Source organism: Peromyscus californicus, unplaced genomic scaffold, assembly GCF_007827085.1.
Source record: "Peromyscus californicus insignis strain IS unplaced genomic scaffold, ASM782708v3 Scaffold_11__1_contigs__length_118956290, whole genome shotgun sequence".
Taxonomy (NCBI): Eukaryota; Metazoa; Chordata; class Mammalia; order Rodentia; family Cricetidae; genus Peromyscus; species Peromyscus californicus.
In genome coordinates this window covers 66834392-66860814 of record NW_026294402.1, presented here as the reverse complement: position 1 = coordinate 66860814, position 26423 = coordinate 66834392, and the positions used below count along the sequence as shown (strand labels likewise).

Genomic DNA, 26423 nt, shown 5'->3' with positions numbered 1-26423 from the left:
CTCTTTGGGGTTGCATATCACATGTCCTCCATATCAGATATTTGCATTATGATTCATAACAGTAGCAAAATTATAGTTATGAAGTAACAATAATTTTATGGTTCGGGGCCACCACAACATGAGGAACTGTATTAAAGGGTCGCAGCATTAGGGAGATTATCTCAGTGGTCTTATTACCTAACTTTACTTATCCCTTGATTTTATTTTTCACATAGGAGTCACTGCATTTTTATTTTATTTATTTTGGTTTTTTGAGATAGTTTCTTTGTTTAAGTCAGGTGGTTATCCCTATAGAAAAGGATGTGCCAGGATCCTCAACCAAACACATAAAAGCCAAATTCTGGTTTTAATATGAGAAACAAAACAGTAGAGCTTTCTGTAAAGCTGTGGCTCTGGACTAGGTGAAGATTTCTTAAACTCTATGTATAACAAAAAATGCTAGGCAAGTGGGAGAAAACTGACAGTGGCCTATAATAAAACGAAAAATTTCTGTTTCTAAAGAGACTCCATTAAGAGAGTGAAGAGTCAGCTACAGAAAATAGTTGCATGGATCCAATGAAAGATCTTAAGTGTGGTTTCAGTGTGGTTTATGTCCCCCTCCAAGGTCTATTCCAATTTTAGATTTGGACTGAAGGGTTGTGACATTGAGAAGTGCTGTGGAGCCATTAAGGTGGGTGGGACATCAGGATTTAAGGCTCCTTGTCTCCATCTTTGTAATGTAAGCTCTTCCACACTCCTACACATGTCTCCATTGTGATGATATAGCTGAATGGATTGGAGAACTCAACAATACTGAGCTGAAGTGGAAACCAAGCCTTTGCGCTTCACAGACTGTAAGCTTGAATGAGTAAACCTTCCCTCTCTGTAACATAGTTGTCTTTGATAGTTCATTATAGTAATAGAAAGCTAACTATTACATATAGTGTTGATCTGGAGTATATGAAAACTCTGTCAATAAGTAAATGACCATCTAAGACAGAGTCAGTTACCCATGAACTCACTTGTCTCTGCAGTAGGATTTAGCTTCTGAAAATTTCCACTGCATTAATAAATTAATAAATCCTCCCACTTAGCTTCTTGTTAATAAGCTGAGCTGAAACCTTATACAGTTTTCTGGACAGGTTGCCTTATTTTACCATTCAAAATTCTAGTTTCAGTGCTTTCTTCCTCATAACAAACGCACACACGCACAGAGACATATATCTTTATGTCTGTCCTTTATTGCAGGTTTGCTTCAAGGAAACCAGCCCTACTTCTGATTCCTTGTTATATGATAGCTCTGTAAGTCTTAAAGCACACTCCATCTAGGTCTCCTCTATGGGCACAGATGCCCAAATTTTTATCTGGATTTCAGATTCTTTGCTTGCTACCTTTTGACTTGAACAGTGTTCTTATGATTTGGAAGGTAGAGAACAGAAAATCACCAGTGGCCCTCTTTTGGTGAGACATTTGGACTAGGTAGCCTCTAAAGTCAGTGTTCTTTTCTCACCTTGTTTTTCTTAAATGTTGATGAAGCCACCTGATTACTTTCTTTAAACAACAAAAACCAAACCAAAAAAAAAAAAAAAAAAACAAATAAACAAACTCAATTCTTCCTATGCAGTAAGAGATAGGAATGTCTGAATATTTGGTTTTCAACACATGAGGATCCCCAAGACCTGCTGGATTCTCCCTGTATAACTCTATTCTTGCATTTTACTTGTGTGTTTAATTGGCTTGTCATAGTCACTGTGTTTCACTTTTATCCTTAAGATGACTTGTTCTGGGCTGGAGAGATGGCTCAGCTGTTAAGAGCACTGACTGCTCTTCCAGAGGTCCTAAGTTCAATTCACAGCAACCACATGGTGACTCAACCATCTGTAACGAGGTCTGGTGCCCTCTTCTGGCTTGCAGGCATACATGTAGGCAGAACACTGTATATATAATAAATAAATCTTTAAAAAAAAGAAAAAAAGATGACTTGTTCTTACAGTGTGGGGCAGCATTAATCAGTATCTAAATGAAAACCAGGTTGAAGATTCTAGAATTGTGTTGGGCAGAGTACAGCTTATTTGCAAGACTACATTTGTTGGACGATTACTTGCCCAAAGGGCTATATTGTTCTCAAACTACCTACCCCAAAGAGCCTCCTTTTGTGTTTCATCTTTATATTCTGATGGGAGTGGAGTCTGTAGCTTTAGGTGCCCCTGTCTCCTCTCATACCACTCACAGTTCCTTTGAAGGTTGCCCCCATGGTACCTATCCCCTACAGTGCCTGCCTCCCTGAAGAGCTGCTTCCAACCACTTTTGTGAATTGAAAACGAAAATAATTGCCATATTCTGGATGTAGACTATGGCTTTATCTAATTTGTGGTGTTTAAAAAAATCATATAGACTATAAACTGTATCCAACAAAAACAGCAGTACTTTCATGACTTGTTTTTTCCCCAGTGGATTGTAGCATTTTCTATAAGTTGGCATTAACAATCTCATAATCTACTATTTCTCATTTTTCAGTGGATTGTAGCATTTTCCATAAGTTGGCATTAACAATTTCATAATCCACTGTTTTTCAGAGTCACTAGCTCATAAATGTTTGGAGAAATCCATCTAATATGTTTTCAAGGGATAGTATCCTCTACAGACTCTTGTGTTTAGATACTTGGTGCTCAGATAGTGGCATTGTTTGGGAGGCTATGGAGTCTTTGGGAAATAGAGCTAGCCTGGTGGATAGAAGCTGCCAATGGCAAAACCTTAAAGGATAAACCACCTAGGTTCCAGTTTGGCTTCTGCTTCTGGAACTAAGGCACTGATTGATGCCTTACTTACATTGATGCCTGACTTACACTTCAGTTACTACTGACAGAGCAGCCCCAGCTCCCTTGCCTTCCCCACCATACTGCACTGCAGCCACAGAAACTGGAGGCCAGGAGGATCCTCCCTGAAGTTGCTTGAGTCAGGAATTTGTCACAGCAACAAGAACAGGAACTACAGTACAAACTGAGGCTCCTCTGTCCAGAGTATTTGCAATAGAGAGAGCTGTACTACTTTACTACCAGAGATCCACCTCCCTGTACCTCCTGAGGGTTGGGGTTAGAGTGTGCACTACCACACCCAGCTCCAAACTTTTTTTTTTTGAGGAAAGACAGGTTTATTAAGCTTTTATTTTTTTTATTTATTTTTATTATTATTATTATTATTATTATTATTTTTTTGGTTTTTCGAGACAGGGTTTCTCTGTGTAGCTTTGCACCTTTCCTGGAACTCACTTGGTAGTCCAGGCTGGCCTCGAACTCATAGAGATCCGCCTGGCTCTGCCTCCCAAGTGCTGGGATTAAAGGCGTGCGCCACCACCGCCCGGCAAGCTTTTATTTTTATGTAAATGTTCTGCCTACATGTGTATCTGTACACCATGTGTGTGTTGGATCCCCTGGGATTGGAGTTACAGACAGTTGTGAGCTGCACTATGGGTGCTGGAATTGAACCCAGGTCCTCTGGAAGAGCAAACAGTGCTTTTAACCCCTAAGCCATCTCTCCAGCCCCCAGCTCCAGACTTTTAAGTCCTTGGAAAAATAACTAGTTCCACGTGGTGAAAGATGAAAGCATCCTTATATTTCACAATCTCATTTGAATAAATATTATTTTTGTAACAAGCTATTTACTGTATTGGAAGAGATTTGTGATGTGTAATATTTTCATCCCCTCTGACTTGAATATACCTGTGAAAGGAAGGTAGTTTAGGAATATTTATAGGCAAAGATTTAAAAATTATGTATTTGAACTTGTATTTATTATTATTATGGGGATGGATGCACCCATGCCACCATTACACATGCGGAGGTCAGAGGACACCTTGGTGGACTTGGTTGTCTCCATCCTTCTTACGTGGGTTCTGGACATTAAATTCAGGTCTTTAGGCTTGCGTGGCAAATACCCTTACCTGCTAAGCCATCCTGCCAGACCAATTTTTCATTTTTCTGAATTAACTCAACGTCAGCCTCCCTACAAATCACTAAGACTCTAAAGGGCTTTGTTGATGATGCTCAAGCTAATGTCCACATGTTCTATTGTTTCCTTTTCTACCTTGACTTTGTAATGTCTTACTAGTACATGTGAATCTGAGTATATAGTACAGTTTAGGTTGCTGGTTTGGTTTGAAGTCTTTCAAAGCTTGTTTTTAATTGACAATTGTATTTATGGTTTGTAATGTAACGTGTTGTAAATGATTGTATCAACTTTATCTACTAATTACTAATGTTTGAGGATGAGGAATTTCTAGGATAGAAAGGACTTGGTGAGTATTTCAGCAGTGAAGTTGATATACTGTGTTAAGTGACTATCTGCATAGGTGTAGTGTCTGTTTACAGTGCTAACATAGTTTCCCAGTTCTTTCTTGCCAGGTATATGAGGTCCAAGCTTGTTTACAATGACAACCATTTCTTAGAAAACTATGAAAGTTTTTTAATATCTCACAAACTATCTTATCCTGTTTTTTTTTTTTTAAAAAAGAGCCTGTAAATGTAGGTATTAACTACCTTTTATTTTTTTTCCCACTGAACTCTACAAGTCATTCTGAGTTAGTATTTCCTTTCTATGTCTACCATCCTCTTGCTTCAGGAAGGGTTTCTAGTCCATTAACTTTATATGCATATTTTTCAAATTAAAATTCTTTATGTGAAAAGAATATGGTAATAATGGAGCTGTAGCTGGGTGTATTGGTGCACGCCTTTAATCCCAGCACTCAAGCAGAGGCAGAAGGATCTCTGAGTTTGAGGCTAGCCAGTGAGCTCCAGGAGAGCCAGAACTAAACAGAGAGGAAACCCCCCCCCCCGCACTACTCCCCAAAGAATAGACCTGTGAGTCATGGTGCATGCCTGTAGTCAAGGCATGATTGGGAGACTGAGCCAGAAGGTTTGCCATGATCTGGAGGCCAGCCTGAGCTCTGCAGCAAAACTCCATCTCAAAGAGGAAAAGGAAAAAAAAAGAAGACAAAGGATGAGAATGTGAAGTACATAGACCACATTTATTATCAGACTTTTTTCCATTCTAAGTTTATGTTTTTATGTGTTGCCTCTACTTCATCAGAAATATATACTGTATCCCAGTAGCCAGAAGGCTCAGAGATACTATCCTTGGCACTTTGGAAATATCTAGACTTAGATTCCTGTGTATCTACAGTGTTAGTAGATGGTAGGTTTAGAGTTGTCCAACTTGGACAACTTGGACATATGATCTCTGTGTAAACTTTTAAACTTAAAAGATGTCCATTTTATTCAGCCATAAGCTAATAACTCAATGTATAGCATGTCCTTATAGTAAAGTTCACATAATCTCTAAATCGTTAGGGTAAATTCTGATCATATTTGATTACATGGTGACTTTTTACCTTGAAATGGAGGAAAACATCTTGGCATTGTTTCTCGTCCATTTTTCGTATCGTCATCAAGTTGTGTTATCTTTACTGAAGTCTTAAGCAGTATGACGTGATAAACTATATTGTATTTGCAAGTTTGTTTTGCTGAATATACTTAAACTATTAAAAACAAATGAGTAGGTACTAGAGAAATGAGCCAGAGTTTAAGTGCATGGCTGCCCTTCAAGAGGACCAGGGTTTGATTTGAAGTGACCATGTAGAGTCTCACAATTATCAGTTAACTCCAGTTCCTGGGAATGCAATGCCCTCTTCTGGCCTCTGTGGTCACCAAGCACTCATGTAGGCAAAATATTCATAAAATACATAAAATAAAATGAAATAGAAGATATTTTAAAGAAAAGAAACGTCTGAATGCTCTATTTACAAATTAGTACAATGGCTGGAGAGAGGGTCAGTGGGTATGATGTCTGTGCATTCTATCCCCAGCACCCACATCAAAGCTAGGCATGCCTGTAATGCAGTAGGTATGGAGTAGGATACAGGAGCATCTTGGGTCATTGGACAGCCAGCTTATACAAAACAGAAAGGGCCATGTTCAGTGAGAGACTTTCAGAAAGTAAGCTGGAGAACAGATGATATCTAACATTGACCTTTGGTCAACACACTTGTCCTGACAGATGGGTTCACCCACACACATAGGTGCACTCATGTATATACCATAAGCACAAGCACACAAATGCATTCAAGCAATTTGCACACATAGACATAAAAATTGCTGCTGTCAGTTGTTGGTGCTGTGAGGTGTCCACTGTCCGTTCCCTCGAGAACTGCCAGAACTGCTCCTATACTTGGCTGGCTAACTTCTGAACTCTGACTGTGTCCCAAAAGGAATTCTGAAGGAGAGTTCGTACTGCCAGAGAGGGCGTCGAGGAATAAGGCAGTGCCTTAGTGTGTGACCTGTAACTGGCACTTCTGCCATGTGTACACCCTGGAAAAACCTTCATAGTAAGACATGCAAAGAGTATTTGTTCATGGCTCTCTACTCACAAAATTGGAAACTTTTTCAGCAGGGAAGTAGATAAGCTGTGCTTTTATGTACATAAGGAGACACCAATAGAAATCAGTGAACTAGTATCTATATCAGTTTATCTCAAAAATAGAATATTATATGAAAATGCAAATTTCAAAAGGGTATGTACCACATAATTCTATCTTCTTCAGTGTTTTCAAATCGTTATGTGTATTGTTTGAGTGCATGAGTGTACATTCATTCACAAACTACATGAGACTCACAACAGCTTTCTAGTAAAACTGCATGCATGGATGTTCATTCAGCTTTATCTGTACTGTTTTCATTTTTGAGAGAAGGAAAGATGTCTAGTTTGAAGCAAATATGTATGAATATCCCCTGTGAGTCATGTTGTTTACTTTTTAGGTGTCAATTCTTTATTCCTTGGACAGTGTTTTCAGTGAGTTCACATTGATGGTCAAGTATTTACTGAGACTAGGATGAACAATTTTGCAGCTGAGCTTATTGTCCACCAATGAAGTTTTTAATACAAAGTTGTTTTTTGGTTTTATAGGAAAAACATCAGATAGAGGCTCATTTTCCCTGTACAGCAGAGACTCGGGATTATCAGGCTGTCAGGTAAGTTTAGTAAGACTTATCCTTGTGTAATGATAGAGAAGATAGAGTTTATCCCCATCATTTCACCATTGTGTGTTCATATAATCTTGTGACTTCATGTGATATGGTGGTTTTGTTTTTAGCAGCTCAACGTATCTTCTTTTTCCATTGCCCCCATCTTGAAATGGTTCCCCTTCCCCAATTCAGATTTTCTTTTTAATTGGAGACAAAGTAGACAAAGTTTCTACTGCTTTCTAAAATGCATCTCACTTCTGGAAATGATTTTTTCCCCCCAGAATTTCCCATAGGAAAAGCCTGTTATTGGTACATGCATTGAAGAGCATGTGATTAACACGTGCAGTTTGCGTGTGCTGCACTGGTGGCTGTGCTGTCATTGCTGTCCTACCGCTCACCAAGTGTTCCAGGCTGCAGCTGGCTTTGACCAGGGACCTTGCTCTCTACCCTTTCGGGTTCTTCACATACTGTATTTTTGCTGGTGGCTATCTTTCCCATTGTTTTCTCATAGGATTCTGAAAACTTATTTTACCTTCAGATTCCTCTCAGAATCAAACCCTCCAACAAAAATAGAAAGGCAATCTTCATGGATTTTAATCTGATCTAAGACATGAGTATCTACTCGTCTTAACTGTCATACTAATAATATCACTCTAATTAATATGTACATACTCATAATTACTGCAAATACAACAAACAGTGATAGTCACCGTAAGTGATTTGTTAAATGCTACAGATGCCTCATGAGTCAGACGTGGTAGCCCCACACCTGTAGTCCCAGAATTTGAGAGACTGAGGAATGAGGATTGCTGAGTTTGAGGCCATTGTAGGCTACAAAGAAAGGCCCTATCTTTGAAATAAGTAAAATTCCCCTTTATCTCTGGGTTTAATTTATGCAGCCACCTTTGTTTTCACACTATGAAATTGAAATTTTCAGAATCAAACCATTGGTCAATTTTAGATCGCATGATGTTCTGAGTCATGTGATGTCCCATCTGGAATGTGAGTCACTCCTTTGTCTAAGGTATACATTGCACCCTCCCCTCTTAGTCATTTAGTCTTGGTTCTCAAATTGACTATTGTAGTATCATAATGCTTGTTTCAAGAAACCCTTACTTTAGCAATAATCCCCAACGTGTAAGAATATTGAGGCTGCCACTTGAGATATACCAAAAGAAACCCTGAAATTCTTTATTTAAGAGAAAATGTTGAAGTTCCCAACTTGATAAAGAGGGAAACTTATATTCTGACATTGCTAAGATTTGTAGTGCTTTAAAATGCTCACATTGAATCTTTGAGCAACCCACCATGCAGACCTGAAAGAACACATCATCCAGGGGTAGTTTGCATGGCTTTATACACAGCAAGTAGTAAACCTATACTGGTACTTGAAGTGTTTGTTTGTTTTGCGGCTTTTTTTTTAAATTTTTTTGAGACAGGGTTTCTCAGAAGTGTAACTCAGGCTGTCCTGCAACTGGCCTCAAACTCATAGAGATCCACCTGCCTCTGCCTCCTAAGTGCTGGGATTAAAGGTGTGCTGCAACACCACTGCCACCACCACCACCACCATCCCCACCAGGTTTTTAACTGTTATGTGACTCCACTGCAGTAAGAGCCTCTCACATTTTTAGTTTATGCTCCAGTGTCCTTCACTTTTAATGTTTTTGTCTGGCAAGGGGACTAAGCTTCCCTATTTATCATGAATCCTTGGAGGCTGGAATTCACATGAGTATTAAAAGGAAGTGTTTGACAGCTGTTCATAAACATTGTAGAGATCAAGAAGTCCCATGGCAAAGAAAGGAACAAACTTACAGAAGGTACATTAACAAAACACAAAACTTAAAGATATACATGTGGGGGGCTAGAGAGATGGCTCAGCAGTTCAGAGCACTGGCTGCTCTTCCAGAGGACCCGGGTTGTATTCCTAGTACCCACATGGCAGCTCACAATTGTCTGTAGCTCCAGTTCCAGATCTGACACCCTCACACAGACATACAAGCAGGCAAAACCACCAGTGCACACAACAATGAATGAATGAATGAATGAAAGAAAGAAAGAAAGAAAACAACAATCTGGTTTCTTTTTTAAACAAATGCACATATGAGAAAGATAAATTTCTAAAAAAATTCACAGCCCAAGTGATCAGCAGCCCTGGAGAGGAGCTCCATATTATAGCAAAGCAATGAAAAGTTTTATTACAGCCAGGACAGACAGCATCAGTGAAGACAAAGGGGTTCTTGAAACCAGGAAAAAGGGATTCATTGCTGTGAAAAGAACAGTTGTTCTCCTATTTATTACTACTCCTTAGCTCTTACTATGCTGCAACTGTTTGGAGAAATTACGGTGCATAACACCAACTGTTTGAGTACTGAGCATAAGCGTAGGAAATTCAAGAGTTAGAAAAATTAAAGGTGTTGTGGGCATGGTGCTGCCCCCCTGTAGTTCTAGCACTCCGGGGGCTGAAGCAGGAAGGGCCTCAAGTTCTAAGACTACCTGGGCAACAGAGCAAGACCCTATCTTATAATAGTGATGATGGTAGTGATGATGAACAAGAAGAAAAGCATATTAACTCTTGTTCAAAGAAAAACCTGTATTCCAGATAATGTGTGTTTTATTGGATAAGCAAAACTATGCTTAACTAATGAAACTTTGTCATATATATTCACAAATGACAAAAATACAAGAGAATATAATATAAATGGTGACTACAAAATTATATCCAAATGCTACCTTTACTTTTTTTCTTCAGTAGCATCCCCCAAGGAACATTAACTCTGCTGTTAATGTATATAAAATGTTGCTGACATTCTGCAAGATTCAGGCTAATTTAATAGTGCTTGATGGGCCTTGCTTCAGGTTAAGGCGATATAATAATACATTGCTAATTGAGTCTTCTCATATTACCATCTACCTCAGAACTGATAGGCCATTAAATGGAAGGGGTACAATAGTTTTACTGGAAGTACTGATAGATCATTGCACAATTGAGTTTTTAATTGATGCAGCACAAAGGATAATTATCTCATTTTTAATTAATAACAGACACAGTACCTTTTAAACTACCTAGTGACGTGAACATTCTTTCGTCATTATGATAGTTTTTCTTATGATACTTATACAAATATTTGTTTACATAGTTTAAATAAATTTTCAGAACCGTAAAAGATAGCAGTGTTAGTTTTTTCCCCAGAAGTTTAAGGTTTTATCTAAGTTCATTATTAAGCTCCTAAGAACAAGAACTTTAAAAACTCACTTAACTCTTTACTGCTTATATAGGCATTTGTATTGAAACATGATGAGAGTAAGAATATTAAGAAAATGTAAGTGACAAATGTGTGTACACCTATTGAGAACTTAAAAATAAGTGAAGCAAAAAAAAAATGTATAGAGTTAGAAATAAATTTACATAAATGAAGATTTGAAGATACTAGGTGCCGGAGAGATGGGTCAACCATTAAGAGCACTGTGTGCTCTCCCAAAGATAATCTGATTTGGTTCCCACAACCTACACAGCTCACATCCAACTCTCTCTTCTGGCCTCTGTGGGCACCAGGCACTCAAGTAGTGCACAGACATATGTGCAGGTGAATACCCAATGCATATTTTAAAAAATAAACAAGATTTTAATAACTTTTTCTCAGTAATTGACACAATAACAATACAAAATCTTAGTAATAGAGCTAAATTAACTCTCAACAACTTGGTCTTATTGGTACTTACAGACCTCTACATTCAACAATTGAAGAATGTTTCTTTCAAGGGCACAAGTTAATTATAGTCAAAAGGTATGAATCATATACCATCTCATAAAATCAATGTCAACAAAGTGTAAAGGTTTGAAAATGTAGAGATCGTGAACATAGACACCAACAAGCAATCATTTAAACATACCTGTTAAATAGCCATACTGAATCCCACAAGGTGGAATACAGAAAGCCAACTCTATAAGGTTGTTCTCTGACCTCCATGTACTCACATGCCAACTACATATAGGCACAAACACAAATAATACTAGTGTGTTAGGGTTTCTATTGCTGTGAAGAGACACCATAACCAAGAAAACTCTTATAAAGGAAAACATTTAATGGGGGGTGGCTTGCAGTTTCAGAGGTTTAGTGGTGGGAAGCAGGACAGCATGCAGGCAGACCTGGTACTGGAGTAGGAGCTGAGAGTTCTACATCTTGATCCACAGGTAGCAGAAGGGGACTGTGTACCACAGTGAGCGTAGCTGGAACATATGAGACCTCAAAGCCTGCCCCCACACTTCCTCCACCGAGGTGCCACTCCCTATGGGCCAAACATTCATATGCATGAGTGAGTCTATGGGGGCCTTCCCATTCAAACCACTACAAATAGTAATTTTAAAACTCATGAAACATCAAGGTGTAAGTTTAACAGCATGTAAGACTTTAACAATGAAAATACACAACACAACTAACTCAATCAAAGATTTGAACAGATATACCATGCTTGTGAATTTGAAGACTATTATTTACATTTTATTTCTTCCTAAATTGGGCTATAGATTTAATGTGTTTAATGTAGATTTTAACAGACTTTTTATAGATATTGACAAGAACATTTAAAGATAGAAGATTGCAGTGATAAGGCTCAGCAGGTAAGCATATTAGCTCCTCAGCCTAACAACCTGAGCTTGGTGCCCTCAGTCACAAAGTAGACAGAAAGAACTGACTCCCATAAGTTGTTTTTTTGACTTCTGTGCGTGGTCATATGTTCGTGTGTGCACACACAATAAATAAATAAATAAATAAATAAATAAATAAATAAATAAATAAATAAATAAATAAAACTAATTTTTTAATTAAAGGCAAAAGATTAAGAAGCCAAAACTATTTTAGAAAAAGGAGGATGTATTTACCATGATATCACTATTTACTTCAAAGTAATACTAATCAGCAGGACAGTTTTGTATTTGTATGTAGGTGGAAACAGCTCAAGGAACAGAACAGAGAACTGAGAAAGGGCCCTCAGATATATGAAGTTGATACAAGCAATTCAATAAAAGATTATCTCTTCAGTATAAGGTACTGGAGTAACTGTATCAGTGTGGGAAAGAGGAACTTTATCCCTTATACTGTGTAAAACTTAAGTTTAAAATGGAACTTGAATTTGAAAGCGAAAGTAATAATACATTTGAAGAGAAAACATACATGAATGTTACCACCTCAGAACAAACAAAAATTATTTCACAGAAACTTTTTTTTAATTTGTGTGTGCTTTTCTGAGTGTGTACCATATATATGCAGTGCCCTTGGAGGGCAGAAGAGGATATCAGATCCTCTTAGAGCTGGAGTTACAGGTGGTTGTAAGCTACCTGATGTGGATGTTGGGGACCAACCTGGGAAGTATATAAGAACATTAAGCACTCTGAGCCACTGAACTATCTCTCCAACCCCACACAAAAATTCTTAGGAAAGAAGTAGAAAGCATGAGGCATAAAAGAAATACTGATGAGTTGAAATTAGCCAAAATTTAAAGTGTATTCAACTCCCATTCACCCAAAAAAGAGCACCAACAAGAAAAAGTGAAGCGAGCACTGTGACTGGCACAGGCCTTTGGTCCCAGGTACTCGGGGCTGAAGCAGGACTACCTCTTGAAGCACGTGAGTCCAGGAGATTGAGGCCAGCCCTGGGCAACATAGCAGATCCCATCTCCAGCCATCTTTATTCTTTTTCAGGGGTGTGTGTGCACATATATATATAATGTATTTTACTCATACTCGCACTCCATTACTTTTGTCTCTGCTGCAGAACCCCTTTTTCCTAGGAAATTCCCTTACTCTTTAAATACCTATTCCCCCCCACCAAAAAAGAAAAAGAAAGCTTAGGTCTGCTTGCATGAGTATGGATAGGAGTTACTTACTAGAGCATGGATGACTTATAAGTAGGTGACCCAGTGAAGAAAGTGATTTCCTGCCCCTACCTACTTGGGGAGGAGTGAGACCCCTGTGAGGTTCTTTCCCATCCTTGATGGAATATTGACAGGCCTAATCTTATGTGAGTAACCACAGCTATTAAGAGCCTTCCTTTGAAAACTGCTTTCAGTGGTGGGTGTAGGTAATGCAGAAACTCTTTTAACTAGTCAAAGTTTGGAGAATAAGTGACTGCTGAGTGTTCAGCCCTAAGTGAGACATCTATATCACTTCTTCCAGGAAAAGGAAGAGTCAAAGGATGGTAGAGGAATGTTTTGAAGCATTGTCTTGGATATGAGGTGCCCAGTACACTAATAAACTCATAGTAGCTTTGGTTACCTGGATGAGATTTTTGCTTTTGTTTGTTGTTTTTATTTTTTTCTCTAAACAAAGAGAAGCAGAAGATATCATACATATTTTCTAAAATTATACTTTATCTTCTAAATTGGAATTTTATAAATAAGATGTATAGCACATATACCTAACATAGATCTTGTGTAAAAAGTATATGATAGTTCATGATAATGTAATAGGAAAAGTTAACCCAATTTTATAAATGGACTTGAGCGCTTGAGCAAACATTTTATAAAAGAAGATGCACAGAAGACTGATTAGCTTGTGCACACCACATTATTAGCTATCTGGTGCATAGGAATTAAAATCATCATGGCATACCACTACATACCCAAATAACTGAATTTAAGATCATGAACAACATCAAATATGGGACTATCATGTGGCACTGTGACTTTAGAGAACTATTACCAAGTGCTTTTCAAAGGTAAATATGCAACTATACCATAACTAGCAATATTATTTGTGAATATTTTTCCAAGGACGATGGGATTATTGTTCATAAAAAGCTATGTCAAGAAAGTTCATAGCAGTTGTGTATATTATCTTAAAACTGGAAGCAACCCAGATGTTCAGTAGCAAAATGGATAAACAACTTGTGCTGTGTTCATCCATTGAATGTTGCTCAATAAAATGGAATGTGTTGATGACGTAGGTGGAAAGACAGGTAAAAAGACAGGAAAGCATGTAAGCATGACCAGATCTTGAAATACATAATGTATGGCTTTATGGTCAAACATCTATAAAATGGCAAAAGTGTCTGTTGACAACCTAATCTCTGGTTACCTCTGGGAGTAAGATTTGGCTATGTAGGGAATGGGAATGCTTGATATCTTAATGTGAATTCATCAAAACTAATAAACTAAATGCCCAGACATTTTATTGCACATAAGAATATATTTATTGAAGCCAATGGTAGTGGCGGTGCACACCTTTAATCCTAGCACTTGGGAAGGCAGAGGCAGGCGGATGGATTATCTGTGAGTTTGAGGCCAGCCTGGTCAACTGAGTGAGTTCCAGGGTCAGCCAAGGCTACACAGAGAAACTCTGTCTTGAAAACCAAAAGGAAAAAAAAAAAAAAGAATACATGCATTGAAAAACAATACATGCATTGAAAAACAAAAACAGCTGGGCGGTAGTGACACATACCTTTAATTTCAGCACTTGGGAGGCAGAGGCAGGCGGATCTCTGTGAGTTTGAGGCCAGCCTGGTTTACAGAGCGAGTTCTAGGACAGGCTCCAACCCTGTCTCTAAAAAACAAAAAAAGAAAGAAAAGAAAAAAGGAAAACAATAATCAGATGGAACTGAGGCTAATGGTACATACGTGTTATCCCCAAACTTGGGAGGTGGAGTCAGAAAAGGCTTGAATGAGACACTGTCATAAAATGTGTATGGGTAGGGGATATTTATAGTAGCCCCTAAAGTTAAAGTGATAAGTAATAATTATTTTAGTAATTAATTTATTTGTATTTTATGTGCATTGGTGTTTTGCCTGCATGTATGTCTGCGTAAGGGTGTCAGATCCCCTGGAACGGAAGTTACGGACAGTTGTGAGCTGCCATGTGGGTCCTGAGAATCTGGGAATTGAACCCTAGTCCTCTGGAAGAGCAGTCAGTGCTCTTAACCACTGAGACATCTCTCTAGCCCCATAAGGAAGGAATACATTTTAACAACAACCAAAAAAATCTGTAAAACCTCAACACTGAAAACTAGCCAGTTCTTCAAACTGTTTAAGATCTCAGCAAGTGGATAGCTGCACTGCTATCCATCTTTATAAACTGGAAGATGATATTCTAATATTGTAAGTTCTTTCCAAATGGGTCTAAAAGTTTTAATGCAGCCCCAGTTATAATCCTGTCAGGGATTACTTTGTGTGAGAATTAATAAGTTCACTATAAAAACTTTGGAAATACAAATGGCCTGGAATATCAAAAGCACTGTTTCTTGAGATGAGCAAAGTTGAGGAATTTATCTACTTAACTACGTGACTTCAGAAAAGCTACAATAACTAAACAGTATGACACTAGCATGATTGGAAACCATTACCCAGGCCAAGATGCCCAGCAAAATAGAGCCCAGAATTTACAAACACTTGGCTGATTCATTTTATTTTCAGTTGTATTTTGCCCAACAAAATGTGTCCATATCTATATGAGCAAATGTGAGCATCATTCTTTCTTTACACTAAATACCAAGAGTATTCAAGATGAATCCTGGACTTGAATGTAGAAGCTAAAACTATAAGATTTTAAGAAGGACATAAGCAAGAATGTTCTCACCAGTGTGATGGTAAGCAAAGGATTCCTATACAAAACCAAGAGAAATAAACTCAGACTTAATCAAAACTAAAGGATTTTGCTGATCAGAAGATAATACTGTGATACAAAAGAACTCCTATGAAACTTCTATGGTTTTAATTGGAGTTTTTGTTTTTGTTTTGTATTGGTTTGGTTTGTTGTTGTTTTGAGACAGGGTTTCTCTGTGTAACAGTCCCAGCTGTCCTGGATCTCACTCTGTAGACCAGGCTGGCCTTGAACTCACAGAGATCCACCTGTCTCTGCCTCCTGAGTGCTGGGATTAAAGGTGTGTGCCACCATTGCCCGGGCAGCTAATTGGAGTTTTAAATGCAGTGTATTAAGGAGTTTGCAGCCCCTTTCTAGGCTTGTATTTGTGATAATTTCAAACATGAGCGTTTTTACTTGGAAACGGATTCATAGCTGTAAATTATTTTAGTAACCTAAGTAATTGTTTTGATTTTTAGGTAGACGTTTTATTTGAGGTCATTCTCTTACAAATTTCTACAAATTTTAATAAATTCTTTAAGAATTTTAAGATGATGATTCTTATGTTCTCCTTTTATTGAATGGAAAATGTCGAGGAAACAAGTCCATGTATATTATAAGATTGTTTAGAACATAAGGAAATGAATTAAGTATTTTTTTGTTTTACTTTATAAATAAAGAATTGATCCAAGCAACAGACTAGAAGATCTGCCCTCCACAGGCTGGGGGAAATCAAGCTATGTACGTGTAGAAGGTAATTAAAATTATTGAATAATTTGTAATAATTCTCAAATTGTGCAAGTATAATTTGACACTCAAAAAATTAACATGATTTTTATATAAGGAATAGTTTTTAAAGGATGTATAAAATTCAAAGGCTATGCAAGATGGATTAAATTTGACATAGTAAAGGGGGAGGCCTACTGGAGAAAGACAAGCAGGACCCAGTGCATCCTGGGTTTTTCTGGTTCCTTTCTTTTAACCCAGCAAAACAACATATATTGTGAGGGTGGTTGCTTATTTGTCTTTCTGCTACTTTATTTAGATCATACCAAACAGAAGTTATCAGTAATCTGTTATGCATAAAAAAATTACCTTAATGTGTATTCTAACAATAACAGCATTTTTGTTTGGCTTGAATGGAATGTTTACTTAATAGTGTGAGATAGCTGGATGATAAGGAAAGGGCTAGCATACCTAACCAGAGTTTATCTCTTATCCTGCAAGAATTTTGCCATAAGTGGAGGCCTGATAAGAAGAAATTTTTCTTAGCAAAGTGAGATATGGATATGTGGGAGATTGGCCAGAGATGTGGAAACTGTATTGGAAATAGCTTTGCTCCAGGCCACATGAAAAGAACAGTGAGATGGAAGATAATGTTAACCTTGTGTTATAAATAATTTAAAAATTACCAGCAAATAATTTTTTAAAAGAAAAGGTTAAATTTTACACAATGTAATTCCAACACCTAATAGTCAGAGGTAGAAGGATCAGTGTTTGAAGCCAGCACTGATGACTTAGGGATTCTTGCAAGTCAGAGTTACATCATAAGACTATGTCTTTTAAAAACAAAACAAAAAACAAAACCCAAGGTCCTGGAGAGATGGCTTAGTAGCTAAGAGTGCATACAAGGACCAAAGTTCAGTTCTCAGCACTGACACTGGATATTTTACAGTCAAAAGTAATTTCCCCTTATCAGTAAATAAATGTGTTAAGATGATGTTACAGAACTAATTTAAAGGAGAATCCAAACCGTGATTTTCATAGAGCAAAATACAGAACTGAATGCAAAGGCTCATTTTACCTGGGAGTGTGTGGGAAGTGGGATGTGTTGAAGATGGTGTAGGTTGTTCATACCTCTGCTAGACAGCATTGTTGTTCAAGTCTATGACAGTTATTTTCCAATACTACTAGTAATTTATAACTTGGAGAATTAAAATTGCTACTAGAGTGAGAACAGCTTCCAGGAGAATGTAATAGACTTAAGGAAGCAGGCTGTCAGCCAACTCCACCTACTTTCTAGTTGGAAAGTGGCCATTTCCATTCCTTACACATTAGTAAAATCTTCCTGCTTCTTTCTGCTTCGGTGTCAGAGTTGTTGTAGTAGTAACAGAGATGGTCTGGACTGCTAGGTTTGTATATTTTCTGTCTGGTTCTTTACAGAACCCGTTCTGCTCTTGATAATAGTTTTCCACCAAAGTATTAATTTTTTTTTCCAAGCATGTATGTTTCTGATAATTCTTACAATCAGAGCCTGTCATTTGTGGCCAGTGTTAACTAGCCTATTCTTTCCTAAGAGGATGAAAGATGAAGGTTTTAAAGGGCACTCCAGTCTTTCCTTATAGAACAGCGAACCTACAGTGGTTTGATTGAAATGTCTCCATATTCTCAGGCATTTGAAACTCGGTCCCCAGTTGGCAGTGCTGCTTGGAAGGTTTATGAGGTGTGACCTTCCTGGAAGAAGAGTGTACTGGGGTCAGGCTAAGAAGCAATAGGAAGGGGTTCGGGAAATGGCTCCATCGGTAAAGTGCCTGCCACACAAGCATAAAGAGCTGAGTTTGGATCCCCAAGAACCACATAAATAATGGGGTATGGCACCATGTATCTATAACCACGTTATGGAGAGGGAGATCAGCAACAGGTGCCTGGAGTTCATTTGCCAGGTACCCTGTCCAGTTGGTACCTAGCCAGTAAGTAAGCTCCAAGGTTCCTGAACAGTCCTTGTCTCAAAAAGTAAGGTTGAGAGCCGTAGAAGACAACTGACATCTGGATTAGACACATAACATATATGTACACACCTGCATGCACACTTGCATACTTCTGTACCCCCATACAAACATGTACATATACCTCATTACACACAAAAATCAAAAGATGTAAACTCCTTGGTTCTGATCCCTACCCTGTCTGAGGACCTTGTTGCCATTGAGGAAATCAAGGATTTTTCTGCTCACAGACAGGAAAAGGGATGCCAGATCTGATAAGAGCAAAAACAAGTTCAGACATAACACTTCACATGGTAGAGTGAGAAAACTGACTCCAGCAAGTTTTACACACACACACACACACACACACACACACACACACACACACACACACCAAATAAATAAATAAAAATGTTAGTAAGATTTTAAGATAAAAAAAAATGCAGTTTTTAAAAAATCAATTCTGCGATCCCTATAGTGACAAAGGAAAGACTTTCTGATTGGTATTTGTGATACATCTAAGGCACGACACCAGAAATTATTATTGACACTAAATTATGCATGGAATTCTTACTATATTTGTAACCAGCAGACTAGATGCCTAACTTGCAAAAACTCCTTCCTAGAGAGAGATGCAAGCAACGTCTATTTTTTTTCTCCAAAAATCAAGGCATAATTTCACCAAAGTTCACCCTGGGAAACCAATGAGTTTATTGGGCTTCCTTGCAGAGCATAGGTAAGGGTTTTCTTAAAAGAATGTGGGTGGTGTTTCTCCCCTCAGCAGGTCACAGCTGGAAAACCTTTACCCAGCAGGGATGAGAACTTCCCCAAAGCCATATAGATGGAACTTCTTGTCTCTCCATTCTATAGATTCCAGTGCCATCCCTGGGCCACATGCAGTTAAGGGAGAATTGCATTCAGTATATAGTGTCTGCAGGATACTCAGATGAGGATCTTGTGACCCTTCCCATTCCTTCATAAGAAGGTGTAAACTGTCACAAGCCCAATTGAACAATCGTTTTTTGCAAGGAAATGCAGCTGAACTCCCTAGATTGTAGTTGCTTGGCTTGAAAGTCAGCCACTCACATCACAGAACAGCGGGTGATTAAACTTGATACAGTGATCAGATTTGCAGGTCTGTTAGACAGATTGATGTGGGTGATGCATTGTGGTCATTATTTAGTTTGCTCACTGCAGTACTCTCTGAAAAAATGTTGCTGATGCTGCTTGCTATCCAAGGAACTTAAAACCTCAAGCTGTATTATCTACCTAAGACTAAATAGCTTATAAATGTTAATGCTTAAGAGAGAATGGTTGAAGTAATAGACTCCATGTTCTAGGTTTCAAAGGAAGGAAATAAAATCATGATTAAACTTTAGTGGGAGAAGAGGTTAAGATTAGGTCATGAGGTAAAAGTATCTGCAGTAGGAAGGGGTGGTGGCACCGTATAATCAGGAGGCTGCGTCACAGAGAATATTATTAGACTTCTCTGATTTACTGTGTTGCAGTGTTCTCTTTTGGGGAGTGGATTATTAGATTGATGATTGGAGGATTGTTGGAGCCAGGAAGGATGGAGAAGACACTGCTATCTCTTAGATCGAAGTTCAACCTCTGCCCATGGCCGTGCTCTCCTGAAGTAGCATATGAAAGAGCCCCAAACACACAGTAGTCAAGTCAGAAAGTTTTTGAAGATCTGAACCGTGTAATTTAATCAAGGATTCATGAGTTTAGAATATATAAAACAAATTTTGTGGGAAGGAAATCTTAAAGTATCAAGTAATAAACAGAATTTCCCACCAATGAAAGTTAGATTTTTGCATGAGTTGCATGATTTTTGCAATGAAAAACCTTCACTCACTGTTTCTGATGACTCTAAAAATTGACAGTTGCACTTTTGTGTATAGATTAAATACCTTAAAACTATAAAACCTTACACAGTAAATCTTAACATAATAAAGGATTATTGTAGTTTCAAAGATTTTTGTCAGTAGGTGGTGGTGGCACACACCTTTTATCCCAGCACTGGGGAGGCAGAGGCATGCAGATCTCTGGGTTCAACTACAGAGCTAGTTCCAGGACAGCCAGGGCTACACAGAGAGACCCTGTCTTGAAAAACAAAACAAAACAAAAAAGATTATTGGCAGTTTTAAACATTTGGAAATGGAAAAATAGTGTATTTTTTAAGTGACTTTTCTCATTGCTGTGATCAAATACCATAGGAGCAGAAACCTAAAGGAAGAAGATATATTTGGCTCACAATACAGTCCATCCTGAAAGCAAAGCATGGCAGGAGAATGAAACAGGTCATTGGATCCAGTTAGGAAGCAGGGAGGAATGATTGCTAGTACTCAGTTCACTTTCTTCTTTTTATTCAGCATGGAACTTTGGCTCATGGAATGTTGCTATGCACATTGAAGATGGTTTCTCCCTTTTCTGCTAATCCTTGACAGAAACACTATCATAGACATCCAAGAATGTGTTTTTATGATGATTCTTAGTCCAGTCAAATGACAATCAAAATGCAGGTCAAGATGCATTACAAGCAGCAACTTTGTGTCATCAACTATTGAAATTGGGTTATTGGTACAAGGTTTATTGTACCATCTTATATTTTCATGTAGACGTGAAATTTCCCAGAGTGTCTTGAAGGTGTCCAGGTGTAGGTTCATTAGTAGTTACATGCTAACTGTAATGCTAGATTGAGCTAGGTGTTACTCTTCGGTATACCGAGTGGAAATTGGTTTTGTGTGAAAGCTTTGAAGAAAAAAATGTTTCAGAACATTATTGTGTTCCCAGAGCCTTAGGTTGCCTTCCTAACACTGTCACAAAACCCATGTTGTTACGTTACTTAGCTACAGTTGGTTCTTTAATATTCACAAAAAAAAAAAAAAAAAAAAAAAAAAAGCCTGTAAGTCATACTGGTAACTCTGTAGGAAAATATCTACAGGAGCCTTTTGACAGAAAGTTTCTAAATTCAAATATTCAGAAAAACTTCTTACTTGAGAGAAGGTGTGTTCAGGAGTGAGGGAGTGTCTCATTCTTTCGGTCTGGGTTGGCTAGAACCAGTACTCTATTTGAGGCCCTAGTTCCTGGGGTACAGCATGGACCACCACAGCAAAACAAAACACACTCGGACTCTGGTCACTACCAACCCAGTTTGAGTCTGCCTTTATGAAATACTGGAGTGATGGTTTGGAAGGGGGGGTGCCTTCCACAAACCTGTAAAATCCTCCTTTTAAGTTGTCAGGTTTGTCATTCCCTAATATATTCAGATGACTTTGAGCTTGTTGTCTTCTTGTGGCTTTATTTCCTGGAAGTATTGTTTTTCTCTTTCTTATGCTAAGCAGGCACTTGCCAACATACCCATGCCCTCCCTTCAAGTTTTTCTTAATTCCTCTATGACTTAGATCTCTTACTCTGATAACTTTTCATTGGTAGGTGCAAAATTTGAGAGAAAATCTGCAAGTTTTCATTAAAAATTAACTATTAAGATAATAAAATTTCTCTTTGCTGCTGATACTTAAAGAACACTTTAAAAATGTGAGCTATTTGGTTGACATGCTTTAAAAACTTAATCACACATTGGTAGTTCATTTTCTCTTTTAAAGCCAGAGAGATTGGGGAAATTTCTTTGGTAGGCTGCATATAATGGATGGCTGCCATTGTCTTCTCAAACCTGCATGATATTTAAAAGCATAGACAATGATAGTCAAATTGTTAAGAATTCATGTTGAGATGATAAGATTTGTAATGTGTTAGAAAACCTGTGTGGTTGTGGCTAGTTACTGACCGAGGAAGGCATTCAGAGAAGCTCGGGTTCTGTACAGTATCCCTGAACATGCTCCCTTTCCAGCTCCCACCCTGAATTAATACAGTGTCCAAAGTGTTGGTAATGACTTGAAGCTATGCAGGTTACACAAAGCGTTTAATGAAATCTTGTCTTAGACAAAACACTTTGAGAGTCGTAATTAACAGCTCGTTTTCTGCAGTTCTATTGATTACTCATTCATGATCCTTTGTTCTCAGAATGATAACCACCAGCATAGATGTCTCTATCTGATGAGATTCTCAGGACAGAATTCTTCAATAGCTTGTAGATAATTGCTGACACCCCTGAAATTTCAATGTAAATAAATTAGCATCATAAAACAATTATTTTTTAAATGTCAGTGTTTGCCAAAGTTAAAGTTTATTGCAGTCTGTTTTGTAGTCATTTATGGAAAATTAACAGACTGATGTATTAAAGGCCTCTTACTGTTTGCCCTGAGTTGTCATCCTTTCAGAGTTTGAACTGAGTGCAGCTTGAAGGACGTCTTGGTCACCCTGCAGTCAGTCACCTGTCATCGTCTCTGAAACTTCTAGTGGAGCTACAGTCAAACTACTGTGATTTTTGTTCTGAAAATGAATGAAGTACACATAAAAGAAAAATGGCTGTAACATTTTACTAATTTTGCTCTGAGAACAGTTTTGTGTCTTGATCATCAACAGAAGAGGTTTTCGAGTGCTGAGAATGGAACTGTTGCCAGGATAGTGCTTTATTTTTCTGTTTAGTTCAAACACGTTCCCTCCTTGAGAGGACAAACCTTTTGAACAGCTGCTTGCCTTTATGTAGTAAGACTGTATACCATTTTATGAATATAAAGGAGGCATGAAATTAGACATTGCATAGGCTATATGCCGCAGAAATATTTTTGAGATATATGACTCTAATATTCCCAATTTTATTTTCCTAGAAAACAAATTAATAAGGACTCAGTACTTCAAGTTTTTTAATCATAAAATAATACTTGATTTTTTTTTTTTAAGATAACATTTTATTCCACAGACCAGGCTGGCCTCTGCCTTGTTATTACTCTCCCATCTCAGCTTTCCAATGCCAGATTTACAGGTGTGTGTCACCACTTCCAGCCGGGTGCTTATAGTTTTTGACATAGAGTTAATTAGGCCCTTATTTAATCTGAAGCTAGAAATATATTTGAGTATATTTAGTAAGTATTTACACCAATCCATTTAATGGTAAAAAATAGTTGGAAAAAGCAAGGATACATTTACCATCTGCTTGTGTTTTCCCTTGTAAAGATAAAAGATATCCATATTATGGCTGTCTGACTGAATCTTTTTAGCTGTTTTGCATAAATCTTCTTTCCTATAAAATCACATTTGTACTCTTTTCCAGTTTAACTAGCAGAGTTCACATTAATAAATTATGTTGGCCAAGTTCACTACTTTATTCCTTTACGTAACTTTCAGGTCATACTTAAACTAAAGGGCTGTCTTAAGTTCACATTTGAGAGCCAAGGTAACTCTTGCCTGTGAACAGGAGGAGAAACGTTAAAGATTTATCTCATACAGATTACTAAAGTTTTTTATAAAGAAATTAGTCTTTTCAGTTACTGATATGTCATTTATAATTCAAATGTTACACCCTAGAGGCGTTCTATATGACTTAGAAAGGATGCTTTTTCATTGAGTGTTACTCATTCTTCAATATCTATTTACAGATGAAGTTCTAGAAGACTATGAAAAAGGTTTTTTTCTAACAGTGTCGAAAGAAATGAGTACTACCTTGTTTCAGAGTATTAATTTTGCACTGAATAAAGCAGCTTCTATGGACAAAACTGATTTACCTGCTTCTCTATCCTCTGGGACATTAATATTCTTTCTGCTTAAGATACCTCTAGGCCAAGATCAGTACTAATCAATAGTGCTTCTCGTTTATTTTAAAACACGCAGAAAAGTCAATAATATGAGCTGGTATCTAATTTTATTTTAGGAGAATAAAAGTATAATTATGTTCGCTTTGGTGATAGCTACATGTTTAAGGAAACAAATAAGGGAAGTTGTATGATTTTGTTATTGATATAATATCTAAATGTAAGACTTTTATAATTTTGTTCTATTTTTTAGGTGTATTTTCCATTGATTTTTGGGCATGGTTTTATTTATTGTCAGATCCTTTCACATGAAATTGTGTCCTAAACTTGGTCTTTATTTCTTTCAATGCTGAAGTGGGTCTATTTAGTTAACAGAATCAGTTAATGATCTGAAGTGTTAAGGAAACACCCTCCACTGTGTTTACTTGGCTTACTCATGTGAGTTATAACAGTTTAAAAACGCAGAAATAATTATTGCTCTGATTCAGACAGCGGAGTGAAGAAACAGCCTCTCCATGTTTTTAGCATCAATAATCATGGTGAAAGAAGAAGATAGGACATTTCCTGTCTGGGTTTGTGTGTAGTGGAGGAAAAGGCTTATCAACTCTAGATAGTAACAAGCAATCGGTTTTTTCCCCCTTAAATTTATTTTGTCTTTCTCATCATGTAGTCGGTTCACATTTCCAAAGTCTCCCAGTTTGTCCTCCATAGATAACTCAGCTTTAGGATTTAGACTACCGAGTCAGTTAGAAATTACTCAAATTGTTTTCAAGCTAACATCTTTGTGTATGTTAATGAGATTCCTGGACTTCAGGAGTCTTGTATGAAGGAAGAGGCTCTCTCAACTGGCCTAGATAAGCTACTATAAATGATAACTGAGATGGTACATTTGGAAATGCCACTAGTGAATCTTTGGTATTGTTTATTATTATTTTCTCAAGTCTTTTATTTTGAAACAGTTAAGACCCAAAGAAAAGGTAAATAGGAGTATGAGTCTTCATCAAGATTCATCAATTAATATTTCATTTTTCCGTGTGTGTACACATTCTATATGTTCTCTGTACACACAGAATCATGGGAGAACATGTGATGTTTTTCTGTTCTTGATTGAGGCTAATACAGCTTGAGTATATTCTCTGGCCTCAGACTCTTTTTTTTGTTTTGTTTTGTTTTGGTTTTGGTTTTTGAGACAGGGTTTCACTGTGTACCTTTGGAGCCTGTCCTGGAGCTCGCTCTGTAGACCAGGCTGGCCTCGAACTCAGAGATCTGCCTGCCTTGTCTCCTGAGTGCTGGAATTAAAGGTGTGCGCCACCATCGCCCGACTGGTTTCAGACTCTTAATTGTTACCTGTCCTGCAGTGGTTTGGCACTTCTGTCTCTTTTCTCCTCATCTAGTTTTACTTTAGCCATTGGGAGTTACAACCCAACAAGCTTGAATTTAGGGCAGACCAGGTCTTTTGAAACCTCACACCATTACATGGGACAAAAAGTATTATGATTAAGATATAGAAAATTAGAGTACTATTTATCTTACTTCTTCATACATAAAGATAAACACACGGTGCTTTACAGAAGAAAGGGAAAAATGAAAAGAATGTTCTATGATAATTAAGTCATCCTCCATACATAGACACTTGCTCTTCCTAGGGCTGCTGGTAATGCATGCATGGAGAGAAGAGGGAAGATTTGTTCATGTAAACCATTTGCCCAGTGTCACAATCAGGTTTTGAACATAGGTGACTACTTCGCCTTTACTTTTTCTAGGACATTAGTATATTTATTTGGTCTCCTTATACAAACATGAAAATGCGCTTTCCTCTTCATCATTTAGGTCATTTTGTGCTTTTTTTACTGTGACCATCTTGACATCCCCAAGAAGATGGCCAAATTTTACTCATGTGCAAGTTTGTCCTTTGGGTGTGTGTGTGTGTGTGTGTGTGTGTGTTTATTATCTAGGCAAAGAGATCTTTCTGAACTGAGCTCTTTAACCCACCATTGAGGCCTCAGATTAGGGGTCAAAAAACATGTTCTGTAAAGGGCTAGAGAGCTGGACTCTAGGCTTGTCAGACTGGTTATCTGCTATGATGCGCAACTCTTTCACTGTAACATGAAAGGTCATAGCTACTACAGAAATCGTCAGCAGGACTGTGTTTAATTGAAAGTAATTTCAGAAACAAGTCCAGTTTGACTGGCAGAATGTCACTTGTTGACCCTTAATATAAATCATTATTTTATATGCTTGTAAAAAGTTTATATAGCAGGAGGCCAGTGAGATGGTTCAGCAATCATCTCATGCTAAAAGTACATGCTAAGCAAGCCTGGTAATCCCACCTAAGTTTGTTACATGGAACCCACATAAAGGTAGAAGGAGAAACCAGCTCCACAGAGTTATCCTCTGACATCTAGACAATGTACCATGACATTTGCACGCTCATCTCACACACACACACACACACACACACACACACACACACACACACACACACACACACACACATACA

The 26423-nt window shown here is 37.7% G+C and overlaps 1 protein-coding gene across 5 annotated transcripts in view; it reads left to right on the top strand.

Moving 5' to 3' along the window:
- The window catches only part of Tcf12 (transcription factor 12), a 282155-nt gene that overhangs the window by 166416 nt on the left and 89316 nt on the right, over positions 1 to 26423 (top strand). For all 5 annotated transcript variants that reach the window (XM_052713833.1, XM_052713826.1, XM_052713818.1 and 2 more), the window contains one exon: positions 6937 to 7001. In XM_052713833.1, the coding sequence (XP_052569793.1) occupies positions 6937 to 7001 (65 nt within the window). The remainder of the gene's footprint in view (positions 1 to 6936; positions 7002 to 26423) is intronic.